The sequence below is a fragment of the Parus major genome, chromosome 18 (assembly GCF_001522545.3).
Source record: "Parus major isolate Abel chromosome 18, Parus_major1.1, whole genome shotgun sequence".
Taxonomy (NCBI): Eukaryota; Metazoa; Chordata; class Aves; order Passeriformes; family Paridae; genus Parus; species Parus major.
In genome coordinates this window covers 408,550-422,806 of record NC_031786.1, presented here as the reverse complement: position 1 = coordinate 422,806, position 14,257 = coordinate 408,550, and the positions used below count along the sequence as shown (strand labels likewise).

Sequence of the window (14,257 nt, the reverse complement as noted above, 5' to 3'; positions counted from 1 at the left end):
GGGTTCATGCCAGGCATCTGCAGCAGCACAGATGGCCACAAGCAGGCATGACAGGCTCCCCTGGGGCTCCCCTGGGGCAGTTCAGGGCTCCCAGCAGGCATAACCCATCTGTCTTTCAGCCTGGTGGAGCCCATAGATGGTTCAGCGCTGCACTCCATTGAGACCGTCGTCATCGAGTGGTTCCAGCAAGTTGAAGAGATCTTTAGCCAGGACCCAGGGCAGCAACTACTGGAGGGACTGCACCCCCTCCCCAGGGTCGAGTTTGATTTCTGGCAGACCAGGATGACCAACTTGGAGTGCATCAATGAGCAGGTACTGTCTCAGCCATGGTGGCCACACGTCCTCGTGCTGAGCCCCCTGTGCTGAGCCCCCCGTGCTGATCCTGACACCTCTTCCCTGCCAGCTGCTCTCACCCCAAGTGACAGTGCTGGCCAAGATGCTGGAGAAGGCTGACAGCTGCTACTGGCCATCCTTGCAGAACATGTTCAGGGCCGTCAGTGGTGGTGAGGTCCCATGACATGGTGGTGGCTGCCTCCAGCAAGGTGTCTTCACCCCAACACAGACTTTCTCCATCTCCTAGGTCTGGAGGAAGCCAATGATGTCAGCCTCCACCTGCAACCTCTGCAGACGCTGCTGGAGGAGATGGAGCAAGCAGATTACTCCCAGGTAAGTGATACATGGCAAAATAACCAGGCACAGCCTGGTGGCCTCATCTGGGCAGCAGCAGAGCCCCAGAGGCTCCAGGGGGGACATCCCCTGGCTCTGCCTCGGCCCCGCACTGACTCCGCTCCCGCAGCTGCGGCCCTTCGTGCCCAAGGTGCTCTGCACTGTCTGCCTGCTCCGGGTACACTGCGTGCACTACCACTCACCTGCCCACATAGCCCGTATCCTGCAGGAGATCTGCAACTTCTTCATCAGCCTGGTACGGCCCCAGGGCCAGCACTGACCCACCCCTGACATCTCCAGATGTGGAGAGTCCAGTCGTGGTGACACAGAGACAGCCTAGGGCTGGGGAGAGCCGGGGGGCAGGCACAGGCTGCAGGCAACCACCAGCAAGTCTGTGGGGGTGAAGGGGGCAGGAGCAGCCTCCACGTCCTCCTGACAATGGTCCCTGCCTGTGTCTGTCCCAGAGCTATAAATTCCTGAACCCAGAGGACATGCTGAAGGGGCTGCAAGGAGAACCCCAGGAGACCCTGGAGGCACTCAAACTAACCATCGCCAACACGGAGAAGTTCTTCCAGTCCTACACCACTTACTGCTCAGAACTGATGCCCACACTGTTCCCGGTGGGTGCAGGGGTGGTGCAGGAACATCTGACCCCTGCACACCAGCACCAGACTGACAGCCTCTCTCCCCTCCCAGGAGCAGCCACAGCTCTGGGAGTTTCCCCCGCCACAGATCTTTGGGAGGATGGACGCCTTCTTGCAGAGGCTCAAGACCATCAAGGTGACAGCACAGCATTTCAGGGCTGTGCCAGCCTCAGTCAGGCCTTCCCTGCCCGGGGCATCCTGCGGTGGGAGCAGCACAGGATGGGCACAGCCCGGGGCGGGCTGGGGCCGCTGGCACAGTGGGACATCACTGGGAGTTCAGTGTCACCATTCCCAGCTGTTTCCCCCCAGCCCTGAGCCCCCAAGGCAGGATGGGCACACCCTAGGCAGGCTGGAGAGCAGTCCTGTGGGGATGCTCCTCAGGACTGCTGAGCTGGCAGCACGCAGCCCTGCACTGGTGCTGCAGCTCCTGCACCTGCAGCCTGGGACAGGGGGAGCCAGGTAAAAGTGGGTTTATGCTTGCCAGGAGCTGTTCCAGGCAGCCATCGACTTTCTGAGGCTGGAGAAGACGGTGCTGGGAGGGGTGCGAGGAAACTTCCTTGTGACCTGGGTGCTGCGGATCTCTGAGGAGGTCTGTGAAGCCACCAAAGCTTTTGCTGAATGCAAATATGATCCCTTGGATCCCGATGAGGAGGTGAGCAGATGCGGGAGAGGAAATGTGATGGATGCTGGAATGGAGGTGTTATCATTGGCCAAGTGAAAAGACAAGAGTCCCCTGTGAGAACATGCTGCAGAGGGACACATGGGACTGTCCCACAGCAGCACAGGGCTGGCTCTGGAGCAGGTCATGGGGCTCTGGACCCTCTGAGTACAGCAAATCCTTCCTGAAGGATTTGGGAAGGAGGCACAGCAGCTGTGCCACTTGAAACCATTTTGCTTTCAATGGCAGCAATGGGACAAAGACTTTGAAGAGTTCCAGAAGAAGGTTGAGGATGCAAACAAGCAGCTGGCTGCCATCTTCTGCCAGGGCTTTGATGACTGTAACCGCCTGACAGCTGCTGTGAAGGTAGCTGTGTCCCAGCTCAGCAGCCTGGCATACAGCTCCCACAGGAGCTGGGGGTCTCACCCATCCTGGGACTGCTCCAGGGTGCAGGAACCAGTGCCTGCCTCTCTCTCCTGCAGCTGGTGCACATGTTTGCCTCCGTGCTGGAGCGACCCTTGATCAGGGCTGAGGCTTCCCCCTGCTACTTGGCCCTGCTGGGAATGTTCGAGGCCGAAGTGGAGAGCGTGAAGACACTGTATGACACCCGGTTCCTGTCCCCACCACCCCCCAGGGGGGGCCCAGCCATCCACAAGAACATGCCACCGGTGGCCGGGCAGCTGAAGTGGTCTCTGGAGCTGCAGCAGCGGCTGGAGGGACCACACAAGGACTTGTTGGCCATCAACCACCCGTAGGTGCAGGTCCCCCGTCATCCCCCGGGGACACAGGGCAGCAGTGGGAGGATCCAGCCTGGATGGGTCCCCTCCCATGTCCTGCTGCAGCTGCTTTATTGTGGCTCTGACAGTGCCATGGTGGGTGCTGAGGCTGAGCTGGTGTTCGGGAAGTACGAGGAAATGATGGGGATGCTGCAACGCCACAGCAAGAGCGTCTACGAGGAATGGGCGAGTGGACCTGGCCAGGACTGCCACTTCAGCCTGGAGCAGCCCCTGCTCCAGAGGGACCCCGAGTCTCGCCTCCTCAGCGTCAACTTCAGCAGAAAGGTGGGTGCTGGCACGGGCAATGCCAGCAGCCCCTCACTGGGTGACCCCAAGCTCTCGGGGCTGTTAACGAGCCCCTCCCGGCTGTGGTGTCGCGCAGCTCGCTGCCGTCCTGCGGGAGGTGAAGTACCTGCACATCCAGCAGCAGCCGGGCATCCCAAGCAACGCTGAGACCCTCTTTGCCCAAAATGAGACTTTTCAAAAGATAGGAGACATCTTGGAGCTCATCGTGGGCTGGTACAATGAGGCAGGTTCTGAAGGGGAGGCAGCCCAGCTGCTTTTCCAGGCTGAAAGGGACAGGGGCGGGGGTTTGGGTACATCACTGGCACCTCAGGTCCCTGCCCATCCTGTGGCTGAGCCCAGCCGTGGCTGCTGCCGCACCTCCTGCCCCGCACCGCCGTGTTGGTGGGGTGGGGACCCTGCTCCTCGGTGCTCACCTGCGGGTGTGTTGACTCAGGTGAGGCAGCAGCTGATGCCGGTGGAGCAGCCGCTGCTGGCAGGGGAGCTGGAGACCCTGGACGTCCGTCTGGCCAGTGCTGAGAAGTCTCTGTTCTGGAGCAATGAAGGTACAAACCCCCACCTTGGCCATCCAAGGCTGGGAATCCTCCTTGTGCATTTTGGGGGTCCCTGGTCCCCAGCACCAACTGACCTGCCACTGCCCTGGGGGTGTCTCCACAAGGTGCTCACGTGCCCATTTCCCTCCCAGGTGTCATGGAATACATCCAGGGGATGAGGGAGACCCTGCATGACCTGCAGAGACGGGTCCAGAGAGCAAAGCTGAACCTACAGAACATCACCAAGCTGATGGAGGTAGTGTTAGCTGGCACTTCACAAGCATCTTTGTGGGACACGTCTAGCTGGGATTGTCCCTCCTCTGGCTCAGCAGAGCAGCCCCATTCTCTCCTCCCTGCAGGACTGTTCAGCCACTCCCTTGTTTGGAAGAAAGGACAACAAGGAAACGGCGCTCCTGGACCTCGATGGGAAGGAACACACTTTAGCTCAGCACCGCACTGTCATCGAGAGTACGGGCGAGAAGATCCAGGGGATGGTGAAGGTGAGACATGGCCCTGGAGCATTGGATGGCTCACAGGGGCAGGAGGAAGGACTTGAAGCAATGTCAGGAGGCAGTGCCTGTGCTGGGTGTTCACTGACAAGCACTGGTTGGTTTTCTCGTGGCAGGAAAATGCAGATCTGTTTAAGGCTGACTTGTCCTCGCGGATCTGGCTGGCCTATGTGGGATTCTTAGACAAAATTGTGTTGGATGGGCTGTGCAACCTCGTTCACAAATCCCTGCAGCTGCTGCTCACCAACATGGCCCCTGATGTAGGTCCCGGTGTTCTGGCAGCAGGTGTCCCTGTGCTGGGCTCGGGGTGTCCCTCCGCTCCTGTCGGTTTGGCCAAACGTGACTGTCCCCATGCTCCAGCAGCTTGCAGGGCTGTGGGGCTGTGGGACACGAAGCCCCACGGCAGACACTGCCCTGTTGCAGGCCCAGGTGGCCCCGCTGTTCGAGGTGCGCATGGAGCTGTCCGAGGGCCGCGTGCAGTACCAGCCCTCACTGGAGGCGGGGGCCGGCGACAGCTTCTTGGTGCTGGTGGAGGGGCTGCTGGAGGACATGGAGAAGGTGGCAGCCTCCATGCCACGGCTGCTGGAGGGGGCGGTCAGTTACAAGGTGAGTCCGTGGCAGGTGAAGGGTGAGGGTGGCGGCGTTTCCAGGCAGTCCCGAGCCCTGCCTGTCCCCTCAGACTGCGCTGGAGGAGCAGGCGGATCTGGCGAGGATGCAGGAGAAGCTGATGTCGCTGGTGGTCAGCACCATGGCAGAAGGAGAAGAATTCAGCAGCAGCTTTGAGGAGCACTCCCACCTGTGGCAGGAGAGCCCCGAGGAGTTCCTGCAACGCTTCCTCACCATGGGCAGTGCCCCCGCAGAAGGGGAGGAGACAGAGCCATCACCAGAGAAGCCCTTGGCACCTGGGATTCCACCCCTCCAGCTCTTTCAACAGGAGGTGTGGGATGGGTGCCTTCAGATGTGCTGGGAGCTCGGGGTGCCCTAGGGGACACTCTGTGCCCAGGGAGGTGCCAGCCACAAACCGTGACCCATTCTTGTCCCCAGATTGATGCACTGGAGGCACTGCATGAAGAGGTGCTGGAGTTTGAGGAAACCAAGGTGTTTGGGGGGTGGCTGAAGAGTGACTGCCGCCCCTTCAAGAAGGCGCTGCTGGATGCCATCAAGGGCCAGAGCCTGGTGCTCCGGAAGTTCCTCGCCCAACACGTCACCAGCAGGTAACGCCTGGTCAGCCCTGGCCTCGGCACAGGGTGCTCCAAGCGAAGCCCAGCTGAGCTGTGGCACAGCCACCACTGTGTGCCAGGGCAGGGCTGACCTGGGGACACAGCCCTGAAAGGGCAGGTTCCAGATGAAGGTTCCAGGCACCTTCAGGGGCGAGTTTCTGGGGCGTCATGCCCTGCAGAGTGAGCCTAAGCCCCAGGGATGCCTGGTGAGCACCACTGTCCTCTCAGTCTTCAGGAGCTGCAGGATTTCATCAAAGAGTCCACTGCTGGCTTGAGTAAACCTCTGGAGGAGGGAGACTATGAAGGACTGGTGGCAGTGATGGGGCACCTGGCAAAGGTCAAGGAGAGGCAGGAGGTGACTGATGTCATGTTTGAGCCCTTGAAGGAGACAGTTGCACTGCTCAAGACTTACGGGGACAAGATGCCAGAGGAGGTCCACCTGCAGCTCAAGGTAGGCTGCTCAGGGTGTGGGGGGCTGGGCAGGGGCTTGCTGGGGCCAGGCTGGAGACCCCACATGGTGTCTGTCCACTGCAGAAACTGCCCGAGCACTGGGACAACAACAAGAAGCTGTGCCTGCGGGTGGCGGACAACGCGGCGCCCCTGCAAGCCGCCGAGGCCGCCATCCTCCGCCAGAAGTGCGAGGACTTTGAGGTGCCTGTCTGGGGGCTGTGGGCAGGGAGACAGCTCCTCGGCAGCTCTGGGAAGATTCTGCTGCTCTTCCCAACCGCCGGGTCCTGGCTGCCCCCACGAGCCCCATCCTCGCACACAGGTCCAGCAGCTCGCCTTCCGGGAGAGCTTCCAGGGAAAAGCCCCTTTCTCCTACACAGACCCAGACCCCTACAAGTCACTGAACAGGGTAAGGAAGGGGAGGACACCACTGCTGTCTCCTCTGGCACTGCTTGCTGGGGAGGGGCAGCCACTCCAGGCTGACAGGGAGGGTCTGGCCCCGCAGCAGGGACCGAGCAGCTCCTGGAATAGAGACTGGCACACGGTCCCTGGCTGACACCTTTTCCTTTCCTCCATACAGCAAGATAAGCACATCACGGCCTTGGAGAAGGAAATGGCAGCCCTGGCCACCTCAGCTGCACTGTTTGAGGTGTCGGTCCCAGAGTACAAACAGCTTAAAATGTGCCGCAAAGAGCTGCGCCTGCTGAAGGAGGTCTGGGACATGGTCACCCTGGTACGTGCTGTGGTCTGGGAGCCAGGGCACAGTGCCCACCGCTGCTCCCAGGCAAGGGCTGGACAGCAGGCTGCTCTTGGCTGGCGTGGGCACCTAGCACAGGCACCTGGTGCAGGTACCTGCTGCCAGCTGGGCATTGCCAGCCAAAGGTGCAGAGCTGCTGCAGCTTCTCAGAGAGCTCCCTGCCATCAGAGGGAGGGTGAGACATGGGGTGGGTTGTTACGCTTGGAGCAGGTCTGTGTGGGTGTGCTGCTCCTCTTCCCGGGCAGGAATGCTCCTGCTAATCACACGCTGTGAACCTGTATCCTGGGTCCAGGTGAACTTGAGCATCGCCGCCTGGAACACAACCAGGTGGGCAGAGCTTAACGTTGAGGATATGGATATTGAGTGCAAGAAATTCGCTAAAGACATCCGGACTTTGGATAAGGAGGTGAAGAGCTGGGACGCGTTCACAGGGCTGGACAGCAGCATGAAGAACATGATGACGTCCCTGCGAGCCGTGAGCGAGCTGCAGAACCCAGCCATCAGGGACCGGCACTGGCAGGAGCTTGTGCAGACAACCAAGGTGCTCCTGAGTCCTCCTGCCCATCCCTGGCCCGGGAGGCTCCCAAGACTCACACCCAGCAAGGGAAGGGTTCCATTAGGTTTAAATCTGGCCACATGCAAATATTTGTGTAGGGTCTCTAAAAGTGGGTGTTAATGAGCTCGTTTGGGTGAGCTGCTGGGCTGCCTCTCTGTGGAGAGGAGCCCATGGCCCAACCGTGCTGGTTCTGCTCCAGGTGCAATTCACCATGTCTGAGAACACCACCCTTGCGGATCTGCTGCAGCTGAACCTACACAAGTTTGAGGAGGAGGTTCGTGGCATCGTGGACAAAGCGTCAAAGGAGGCTGGGATGGAGAAGGTAAACGGGGCTCAGCTCCTCCCCTGCTTTGCTGAGACCCCAGTGTGACTCCATGGCTGTCAAGGGCTTGGGGCTGGAGTCCACAGGCAGCACACAGAGCTGGTGGAGCCCATGCTCTGTCCTCCTGCTTCCCCACAGGGGCTGGGCCCAGCACCCAGCTCATCCTTGTGCCCCAACCACAGGTGCTGAATGCCCTGGACACTACTTGGGCAGCAATGGAGTTTGAGTATGAGCCCCACAGCAGGACCCAGCTCCCACTGCTGAAGATGGATGAGCTGCTCATTGAGACTCTGGAGGACAACCAAATGCAGCTGCAGAACGTGTTGGCCTCCAAGTACCGAGCCTTCTTCCTTCAGAGGGCACAGGACTGGCAGCATAAGCTGTCAACCACTGACACTGTCATCAACACCTGGTTTGAGGTGCAGAGGAAATGGAGCCACCTGGAAACAATCTTCATAGCATCTGAAGACACACGCAGTCAACTGCCAGAGGATTCGAAGAAATTTGATACCATTGACGAGGATTTCCGAGTGCGAAGCCTATTCCCCCTCTCATTTTCCCTGCAACTCTCTGCCAGTTTGGGTTGGCTGAAGTGTTTTTCCTCTTCAGGAACTAATGGCTGATGCAGTACAAACTCCCAATGTGATTGAGTGCACTAACAAGCCCGGGCTGCACACCCGGCTGGAAGCGCTGCAGGACAGGTAAGGCTCGAGCCATCCTGGTGAAGCATTTGGGAGGCCAAAGGAAGGGCTTCAAAAAGCATCAGCAAGACAAGGACTGAGCAAAAAGCAAAAGCAGTGTATGGGGGCTAATGGCAGGTTCTCTGTTTTCTGCCAGGCTGGCAGTCTGTGAGAAGGCCTTGGCTGAATACCTTGAGACCAAAAGACTGGCATTTCCCCGCTTCTATTTTGTCTCCTCTGCGGACCTGCTGGATATTTTATCAAAGGGGACAGAGCCCCTTGAGGTATAGGCTGTGTGTGAGCATGGGGGTGAGTCCTGTGCCATTTCCCTGCAGTTGTTTGAGCAGTTTTAGAACATTTTCCACTCTTATGGGAAGAACACCATCCCTGATCTCCCTTCCTGGGGGTGCAGTGCCCAGAGAGCACCCGGGGGTAGATCCAGTTGCTGATCACATCTCCGCACGTGACGGGGGTCCTGACAGTGGCTGTGCCTCTGCTCTCAGGTCTCCCGGCACCTGACAAAGCTGTATGACAGTTTGGCCAAGCTGGAGTTCCAGCTGGACTCAGACAAAAAGCCGCAGAAGGTGGCCCGCGGGATGTTCAGCCGGGACGGGGAGTACGTGCCCTTCGATGCAGACTGTGACCTGTCTGGCCAGGTCAGCTGAGCTTTGTGGAGACTCTGCAGGCTGAGGTGGGGGGAAGGTTGAGGATGGGGATGAGCCTTTTGCTGGTTGTGCTCTAACAGCCCGGCAGGAGTACAAATATGCAATTACAAAGATTTTTGGCCAAAAACCCCAGCAATGGCACCTGTGTTGTAGGTACAGAGCAGCACAGTTGTGTGAACCTGCTCAGCCTCACAGTCCCTCGAGGGCTGCAGGGTGGTTACCCCCGGCTGTTTGCCCTCAGACCACTCCTCTTCACATCCCATGGGCTGTGCCCTAGGGACAGGACTCTCTCCTACTGCAGGGAGAGGTTTGTGCAGCCTGAGTGGGCTGGGAGCTGCTGAGCTCTGCTGGATGTGACCCTGCAGGTCGAGGTCTGGCTGAACCGGCTGCTGGAGCGCATGCGCTCCACGCTGCGGAACCTCATCCCCCAGGCCCTGGGCACCTATGAGGATAAGCCACGGGAGCAGTGGGTGTTTGACTACCCAGCACAGGTGTGTGCACGGGGTCAGGCTGAGCCGGCTCTGAGAGGGACAGGGGCCAGAGAGCCCCAGGAGGCACAGCCACAGCGGGTTCCTCTTTATGGCTGTGTTGCCCCCATGGTTTTGTGCAGGTCGCTCTCACGTGCACCCAGATTGCCTGGACCTCAGAGGTTGGTGTTGCCTTTTCGAGTCTGGAGAAAGGTTACGAGAATGCTCTGAAGGATTATAACAAAAAACAGGTTGGCATCATCCACACCTGACCTGGAGCCTCTCTGCCAGGCCAGGGGTCATCAAGAAGTGAGCAAATGAGGGCATCATCTCTATGTCCATTATTTCTGTCCTTCCCCAGATCGCTCGGCTGAATGCCCTGATTTCCCTGCTCCTTGGGAACCTGAGTGCTGGAGACAGAATGAAGATCATGACAATCTGCACTATTGATGTCCATGCGAGGGACGTTGTGGCCAAAATGATCCAAACAAAGGTATTTGGTACCAGAGGGAATTTTTGCTGCACCGTCTCTCAGAACTTTGGAGCACGGGTTTCCTGTCATTCCGTTACCTTTTGGCTGGGCACCTCTGTTGGTGTGCGCTGAGCTGGGCCGCGAGGAGGGACAGTCCTCACCCACCCCAGCATGGCCCTGGGACCCCTTTGCACGCTGTCCTTGTGCTGGGAGGTGGCAAACGGTCCCGAGAGAGCGTGTGTCACTGTCCCAGCGGGCCAGGGTGGGCAGTGCCAGTGTCCACCTGCCCCCCACAGCCAGCTGCTCCACAGGTGGAGAACTCGCAGGCGTTCGCCTGGCAGTCGCAGCTCCGGCACCGCTGGGATGACGGGGAGAAGCACTGCTACGCCAACATCTGCGACGCTCAGCTCCTGTACGCCTACGAGTACCTGGGGAACACCCCCCGGCTGGTGATCACCCCCCTGACAGACAGGTGGGGCTCGGCTCCCCACAGCTCCCACTGCCCTGGCACCACGGCCGTGCCACGGCCCCGCTCAGCCCCGGTGTCCCCGCTCAGCCCCGGTGTCCCCCCTCCACAGGTGCTACATCACCCTGACACAGTCCCTGCACCTCTACATGGGGGGGGCCCCCGCTGGCCCCGCAGGCACCGGCAAGACAGAGACCACCAAGGACCTGGGCCGGGCAGTGGGGATCATGGTCTACGTGTTCAACTGCTCCGAGCAGATGGACTACAGGGTAGGGCACGGGGCAAAGGGATGGTGGCACCCAGGTGAGAACCGTGGGGTGTCCAGGACAAAGGGACCCTGGTTTGGGGTCTATGGGAGCCCAGGGGAGCCTCGGCAGAGGGGCTTTATCACCGTGGGGAATTTCCCTAGGGAAGAGCACAATCCATAATCTCAGCACTCAAGTTTTGTCACCAAATCCCCCATGCTGTGAGGGGTCGCAGTGCCTGAGCCTGTCCTGCTGCTCTCTTTCTCTCCAGTCCTGTGGGAACATCTACAAGGGACTTGCCCAGACAGGCGCCTGGGGCTGCTTCGATGAGTTCAATCGCATTTTGGTGGAGGTGCTGTCCGTCATTGCGGTGCAGGTGCGCGCTGTCCCCACAGCCCAGTGGCACTGGGTGCCAAAGAGACTTCCCAGCTCGTGTCCTGGATGCTGCCCCAGTTAGACCTGACTCGCAGGAGTCTGCCACTGTTGTCTCCACTATATCCTGTTTGGACACAGGATGGGGGGTGGAAGCACAGCACTGCAGGGGATTTGGGCACAGTTAAACCTCACAGCCCAGCTGTGTCCCATCCTGGTGACCTGTCAGCCCCCAGCTCTGCCATCACCTGGGACAAGGAGTTGAGGTGATTAGGAAGGAGCTGGTTTAAGTCCAGCTCTCCTGCTGCTGTGGCTTCAGCTAGGTCTCAATATTATTCCTGGCACAACCAACCCCCCAGGCTCACCTTGGGGAGCAGCTGGGGCCAGACAGAGCACTGGGCAGGGAGCTGGGAACTGCCAGCACCAACACCTCTGCTCACCTGGCAGGTAAAATGTATTCAAGACGCAATCCGTGCCAAGAAGAAAACATTCAACTTCCTGGGGGAGACCATCTCCCTGGTGCCATCGGTTGGGCTGTTCATCACCATGAACCCTGGTTACGCCGGGCGCACAGAGCTGCCGGAGAATCTGAAGGCTCTGTTCAGGTGGGTCGGTGTCACGGCAGCACTTCCCTCGGTGCTGGCACCATGTGCCACATCCACAGTGTGACCTGAGCCAGGGGTGTTTGTGTGCACTGGTGGCCCTGCACCGTGGGACAGCTCTGAGTCACCTGAGTGACACCTCTGTCACTCCCAGAGGTGGCCAGGCAGGGTGAGCTGGGCTGCTCAGCAAGATGAGAGGATGCTCGGGTGAGGAGTAGGACAAAAAGGTGGTGAAGCACCACCTGAAGGGGAGGCACAGAGATGCTGTGGGACCCCTGTCCTTGGTGAAACTCAACCTGTGACTGCAGAAGGGCTGATGTGCCCCAGTCTGGTGGGACACGAGCTGCTCTTGGAGGAGTCTGGGAAGGAGATCCCAGCAAGTGTAACTGCAGCAACTGAGTGCTCATTACACTGGAAACCTGGGGGCAAACCTCAGCAGCTGGGGGAGGGTAAGGACATGGTAAGCGGCCCTGACAACTGCAGCTGCTCCTCTCTAGACCCTGCGCTATGGTGGTGCCCGATTTTGAACTGATCTGCGAAATCATGCTTGTGGCAGAGGGGTTTCTCAATGCCAGGCTCCTGGCAAGAAAGTTCATCACTCTCTACACGCTCTGCAAAGAGCTGTTGTCAAAACAGGTAATCAATGATATTACACAGTGCTGTCTGTGAGAGGAGATCATTTGATCAGCAAACCTGACACACTGTAGTGGGATTGCTGATGGTGACACATGGGGTGATGGTTCTGCACAGCTCAGGTCTGTGGCTGGACAAGATCCACTTCTACCTGGTGCATCATATGGCACCTTTCTGCCTTAAGGAAGGAATCAAGAAGCCCCAAAGAAGAACAGCATCAATTAGAATTAGAATTAGAATTAGAATTAGAATTAGGCCATTTAAGGTGAGAGCATTCAGATATTATTCATCTCAAGAGAGGTGATTTACAATATAAATGAGTCTCCAAGAAGGAAGACAGCTTCCCAGTTCCAAACCATCCCCATGATTGACTACAGGTTTCTCCTGTAAATAAGTTCAGTTTAGGTCCAGCCCACTGGGAGCCATGTGGATATCCTGGCTGGGGGACAATGGACAGGGTGTTCCTCTGCAGTGCTGTTTGAAGCAGTTCTTCCTCACCAAAGTGAAATGGTGATTCTCTGCCTCCTGTCTGTCACAGGACCACTATGACTGGGGGCTGCGGGCCATCAAGTCCGTGCTGGTGGTGGCAGGCTCCTTGAAGAGGGGGGACCCCGGCTCTGCAGAGGACCAAGTTCTGATGAGAGCTTTAAGAGACTTCAATATCCCCAAGATTGTGACGGATGACTTGCCTGTGTTCTTGGGGCTGATTGGAGACCTGTTTCCAGCACTGGATGTTCCCAGGAAGAGGGATCTCAACTTTGAGAAGGTGCAAGCCCAAGCATGGCACCATTGCCAGAGATGTCCCAGTCCTGGCAGGATCCAGAGGCTGATGGTCTATTCAGTGCTTCTGGGGTCTTTCCAAAGCTGCTGGTGGTCAGTGCCTGCTCTCCCTTCCAGGTCATCCGTGAGTCCGTGCTGGAGCTGAAGCTGCAGGCAGAGGAGAATTTTGTGCTCAAGGTGGTACAGCTGGAGGAACTGCTACAAGTACGACACTCCGTCTTCGTCGTCGGCAACGCCGGCTGCGGCAAGTCCCAGGTAGCAGCCAAACCATCCTGAGGACATGGGGCCCCTCTGGCCTCGGCCAGGCTTATCCCATGGGCTCCCACGGCTTCTGGTGAGGGCTGTGCAGACCCCAGCTCTGCCAGAGCGGTGTTTGGGCGGAGGACAGCAGCACAGCCGTGGCCATGCCAGGCCCTCAGGCACTGTGTGTGCCAGGCTGAGCCCAGGCAGCTGAGCAGGTGTGGGATGCACAGCTCAGGGGCTGCCCAAGACACCCAGGAGGGGAGCAGAGACAAAGAGAGCAGACAGGGCCGTGCTCTCACGATTGATCCTGGGCGTGCTGAGGTGCCAGCAGGGTGACAGGACCGTGCTGGCTGGCAGAGCCTGGGCTTCCACAATGCCCTGCCCAGGAGCTGGCTCTGCAGAGGGAGGTCAGGGGCTTTCCCAGAAGCAGCCCAGGCTCCGTGCCCCCCGCTGCAGGCAGAGGCTGCTGCAGGCTGTGGTTGCCCTGGTGGGATCAGCACCTGTGGCTGCACCATCCTCTCTCCACAGGTGCTGAAGTCGCTCAATAAGACATACAAAAGGCTGAAGAGGAGGCCAGTCACTGTGGACCTCGACCCCAAGGCTGTGACCTGCGATGAGCTGTTTGGGATCATTCACCCAGCCACACGGGAATGGAAGGATGGTGAGACACCAGTGCTGTGAGCTCAGTTTATGTGCGATGCAAGGCAGAATGGGAAGACCTTTCCTTGGGGCTCTTTCCTGGAGTGGGAGAGAGAAGGAATATGTTTCATGGGAACACCAATCCCACATGTCCTCCAGCAAATGGCTGTGTGTGGGGAGGAACAAGCCGAGTCTCTCTGTGTGGGGCAGGTCTGTTCTCCACGGCAATGCGTGACCTGGCCAACATCACACACGATGGGCCCAAATGGATCATCCTTGATGGAGACATTGATCCAATGTGGATCGAGTCCTTGAACACAGTCATGGATGACAACAAGGTTGGTGCCATCACACCCCAGGGTGTGTCACCCTTGCTGTCTCGGGGGCCAACTCCAGACATCCCCCACAATGAGCCACTTCCCCCAGGTTCTCACCTTGGCCAGCAACGAGCGCATCCCCCTCACTCCCAGCATGCGGCTCATCTTCGAGATCAGCCACCTGCGGACAGCCACACCGGCCACCGTGTCCCGGGCTGGAATCCTCTACATCAACCCTGCAGACCTGGGCTGGAGCCCGTGAGCTGGGCAGGGAGAGGGACGGGA

General features: G+C 58.8%; 1 protein-coding gene across 2 annotated transcripts in view; it reads left to right on the top strand.

Annotated features, from left to right (window-relative positions):
* The window catches only part of DNAH17 (dynein axonemal heavy chain 17), a 32,137-nt gene that overhangs the window by 1,429 nt on the left and 16,451 nt on the right, over positions 1–14,257 (top strand). Inside the window, exons 3-43 of one of the 2 annotated variants that reach the window (XM_033518788.1) lie at positions 120–312; positions 404–503; positions 581–666; positions 797–922; positions 1,131–1,286; positions 1,363–1,446; positions 1,795–1,962; positions 2,218–2,334; positions 2,451–2,719; positions 2,834–3,029; positions 3,127–3,273; positions 3,484–3,592; positions 3,733–3,836; positions 3,940–4,080; positions 4,206–4,349; positions 4,513–4,695; positions 4,769–5,026; positions 5,134–5,303; positions 5,538–5,760; positions 5,844–5,960; positions 6,079–6,165; positions 6,337–6,489; positions 6,806–7,054; positions 7,269–7,391; positions 7,574–7,921; positions 8,001–8,092; positions 8,229–8,355; positions 8,575–8,727; positions 9,102–9,227; positions 9,347–9,454; positions 9,565–9,696; positions 9,987–10,147; positions 10,254–10,410; positions 10,658–10,762; positions 11,206–11,363; positions 11,858–11,996; positions 12,532–12,759; positions 12,891–13,028; positions 13,545–13,677; positions 13,866–13,993; positions 14,082–14,230. In XM_033518788.1, coding sequence (XP_033374679.1) covers positions 120–312; positions 404–503; positions 581–666; positions 797–922; positions 1,131–1,286; positions 1,363–1,446; positions 1,795–1,962; positions 2,218–2,334; positions 2,451–2,719; positions 2,834–3,029; positions 3,127–3,273; positions 3,484–3,592; positions 3,733–3,836; positions 3,940–4,080; positions 4,206–4,349; positions 4,513–4,695; positions 4,769–5,026; positions 5,134–5,303; positions 5,538–5,760; positions 5,844–5,960; positions 6,079–6,165; positions 6,337–6,489; positions 6,806–7,054; positions 7,269–7,391; positions 7,574–7,921; positions 8,001–8,092; positions 8,229–8,355; positions 8,575–8,727; positions 9,102–9,227; positions 9,347–9,454; positions 9,565–9,696; positions 9,987–10,147; positions 10,254–10,410; positions 10,658–10,762; positions 11,206–11,363; positions 11,858–11,996; positions 12,532–12,759; positions 12,891–13,028; positions 13,545–13,677; positions 13,866–13,993; positions 14,082–14,230 — 6,285 coding nt within the window. Of the gene's footprint in view, positions 1–119; positions 313–403; positions 504–580; positions 667–796; positions 923–1,130; positions 1,287–1,362; positions 1,447–1,794; positions 1,963–2,217; positions 2,335–2,450; positions 2,720–2,833; positions 3,030–3,126; positions 3,274–3,483; positions 3,593–3,732; positions 3,837–3,939; positions 4,081–4,205; positions 4,350–4,512; positions 4,696–4,768; positions 5,027–5,133; positions 5,304–5,537; positions 5,761–5,843; positions 5,961–6,078; positions 6,166–6,336; positions 6,490–6,805; positions 7,055–7,268; positions 7,392–7,573; positions 7,922–8,000; positions 8,093–8,228; positions 8,356–8,574; positions 8,728–9,101; positions 9,228–9,346; positions 9,455–9,564; positions 9,697–9,986; positions 10,148–10,253; positions 10,411–10,657; positions 10,763–11,205; positions 11,364–11,857; positions 11,997–12,531; positions 12,760–12,890; positions 13,029–13,544; positions 13,678–13,865; positions 13,994–14,081; positions 14,231–14,257 lie in introns of those variants that run through there. The other variant, XM_033518786.1, reaches the window with a different exon arrangement.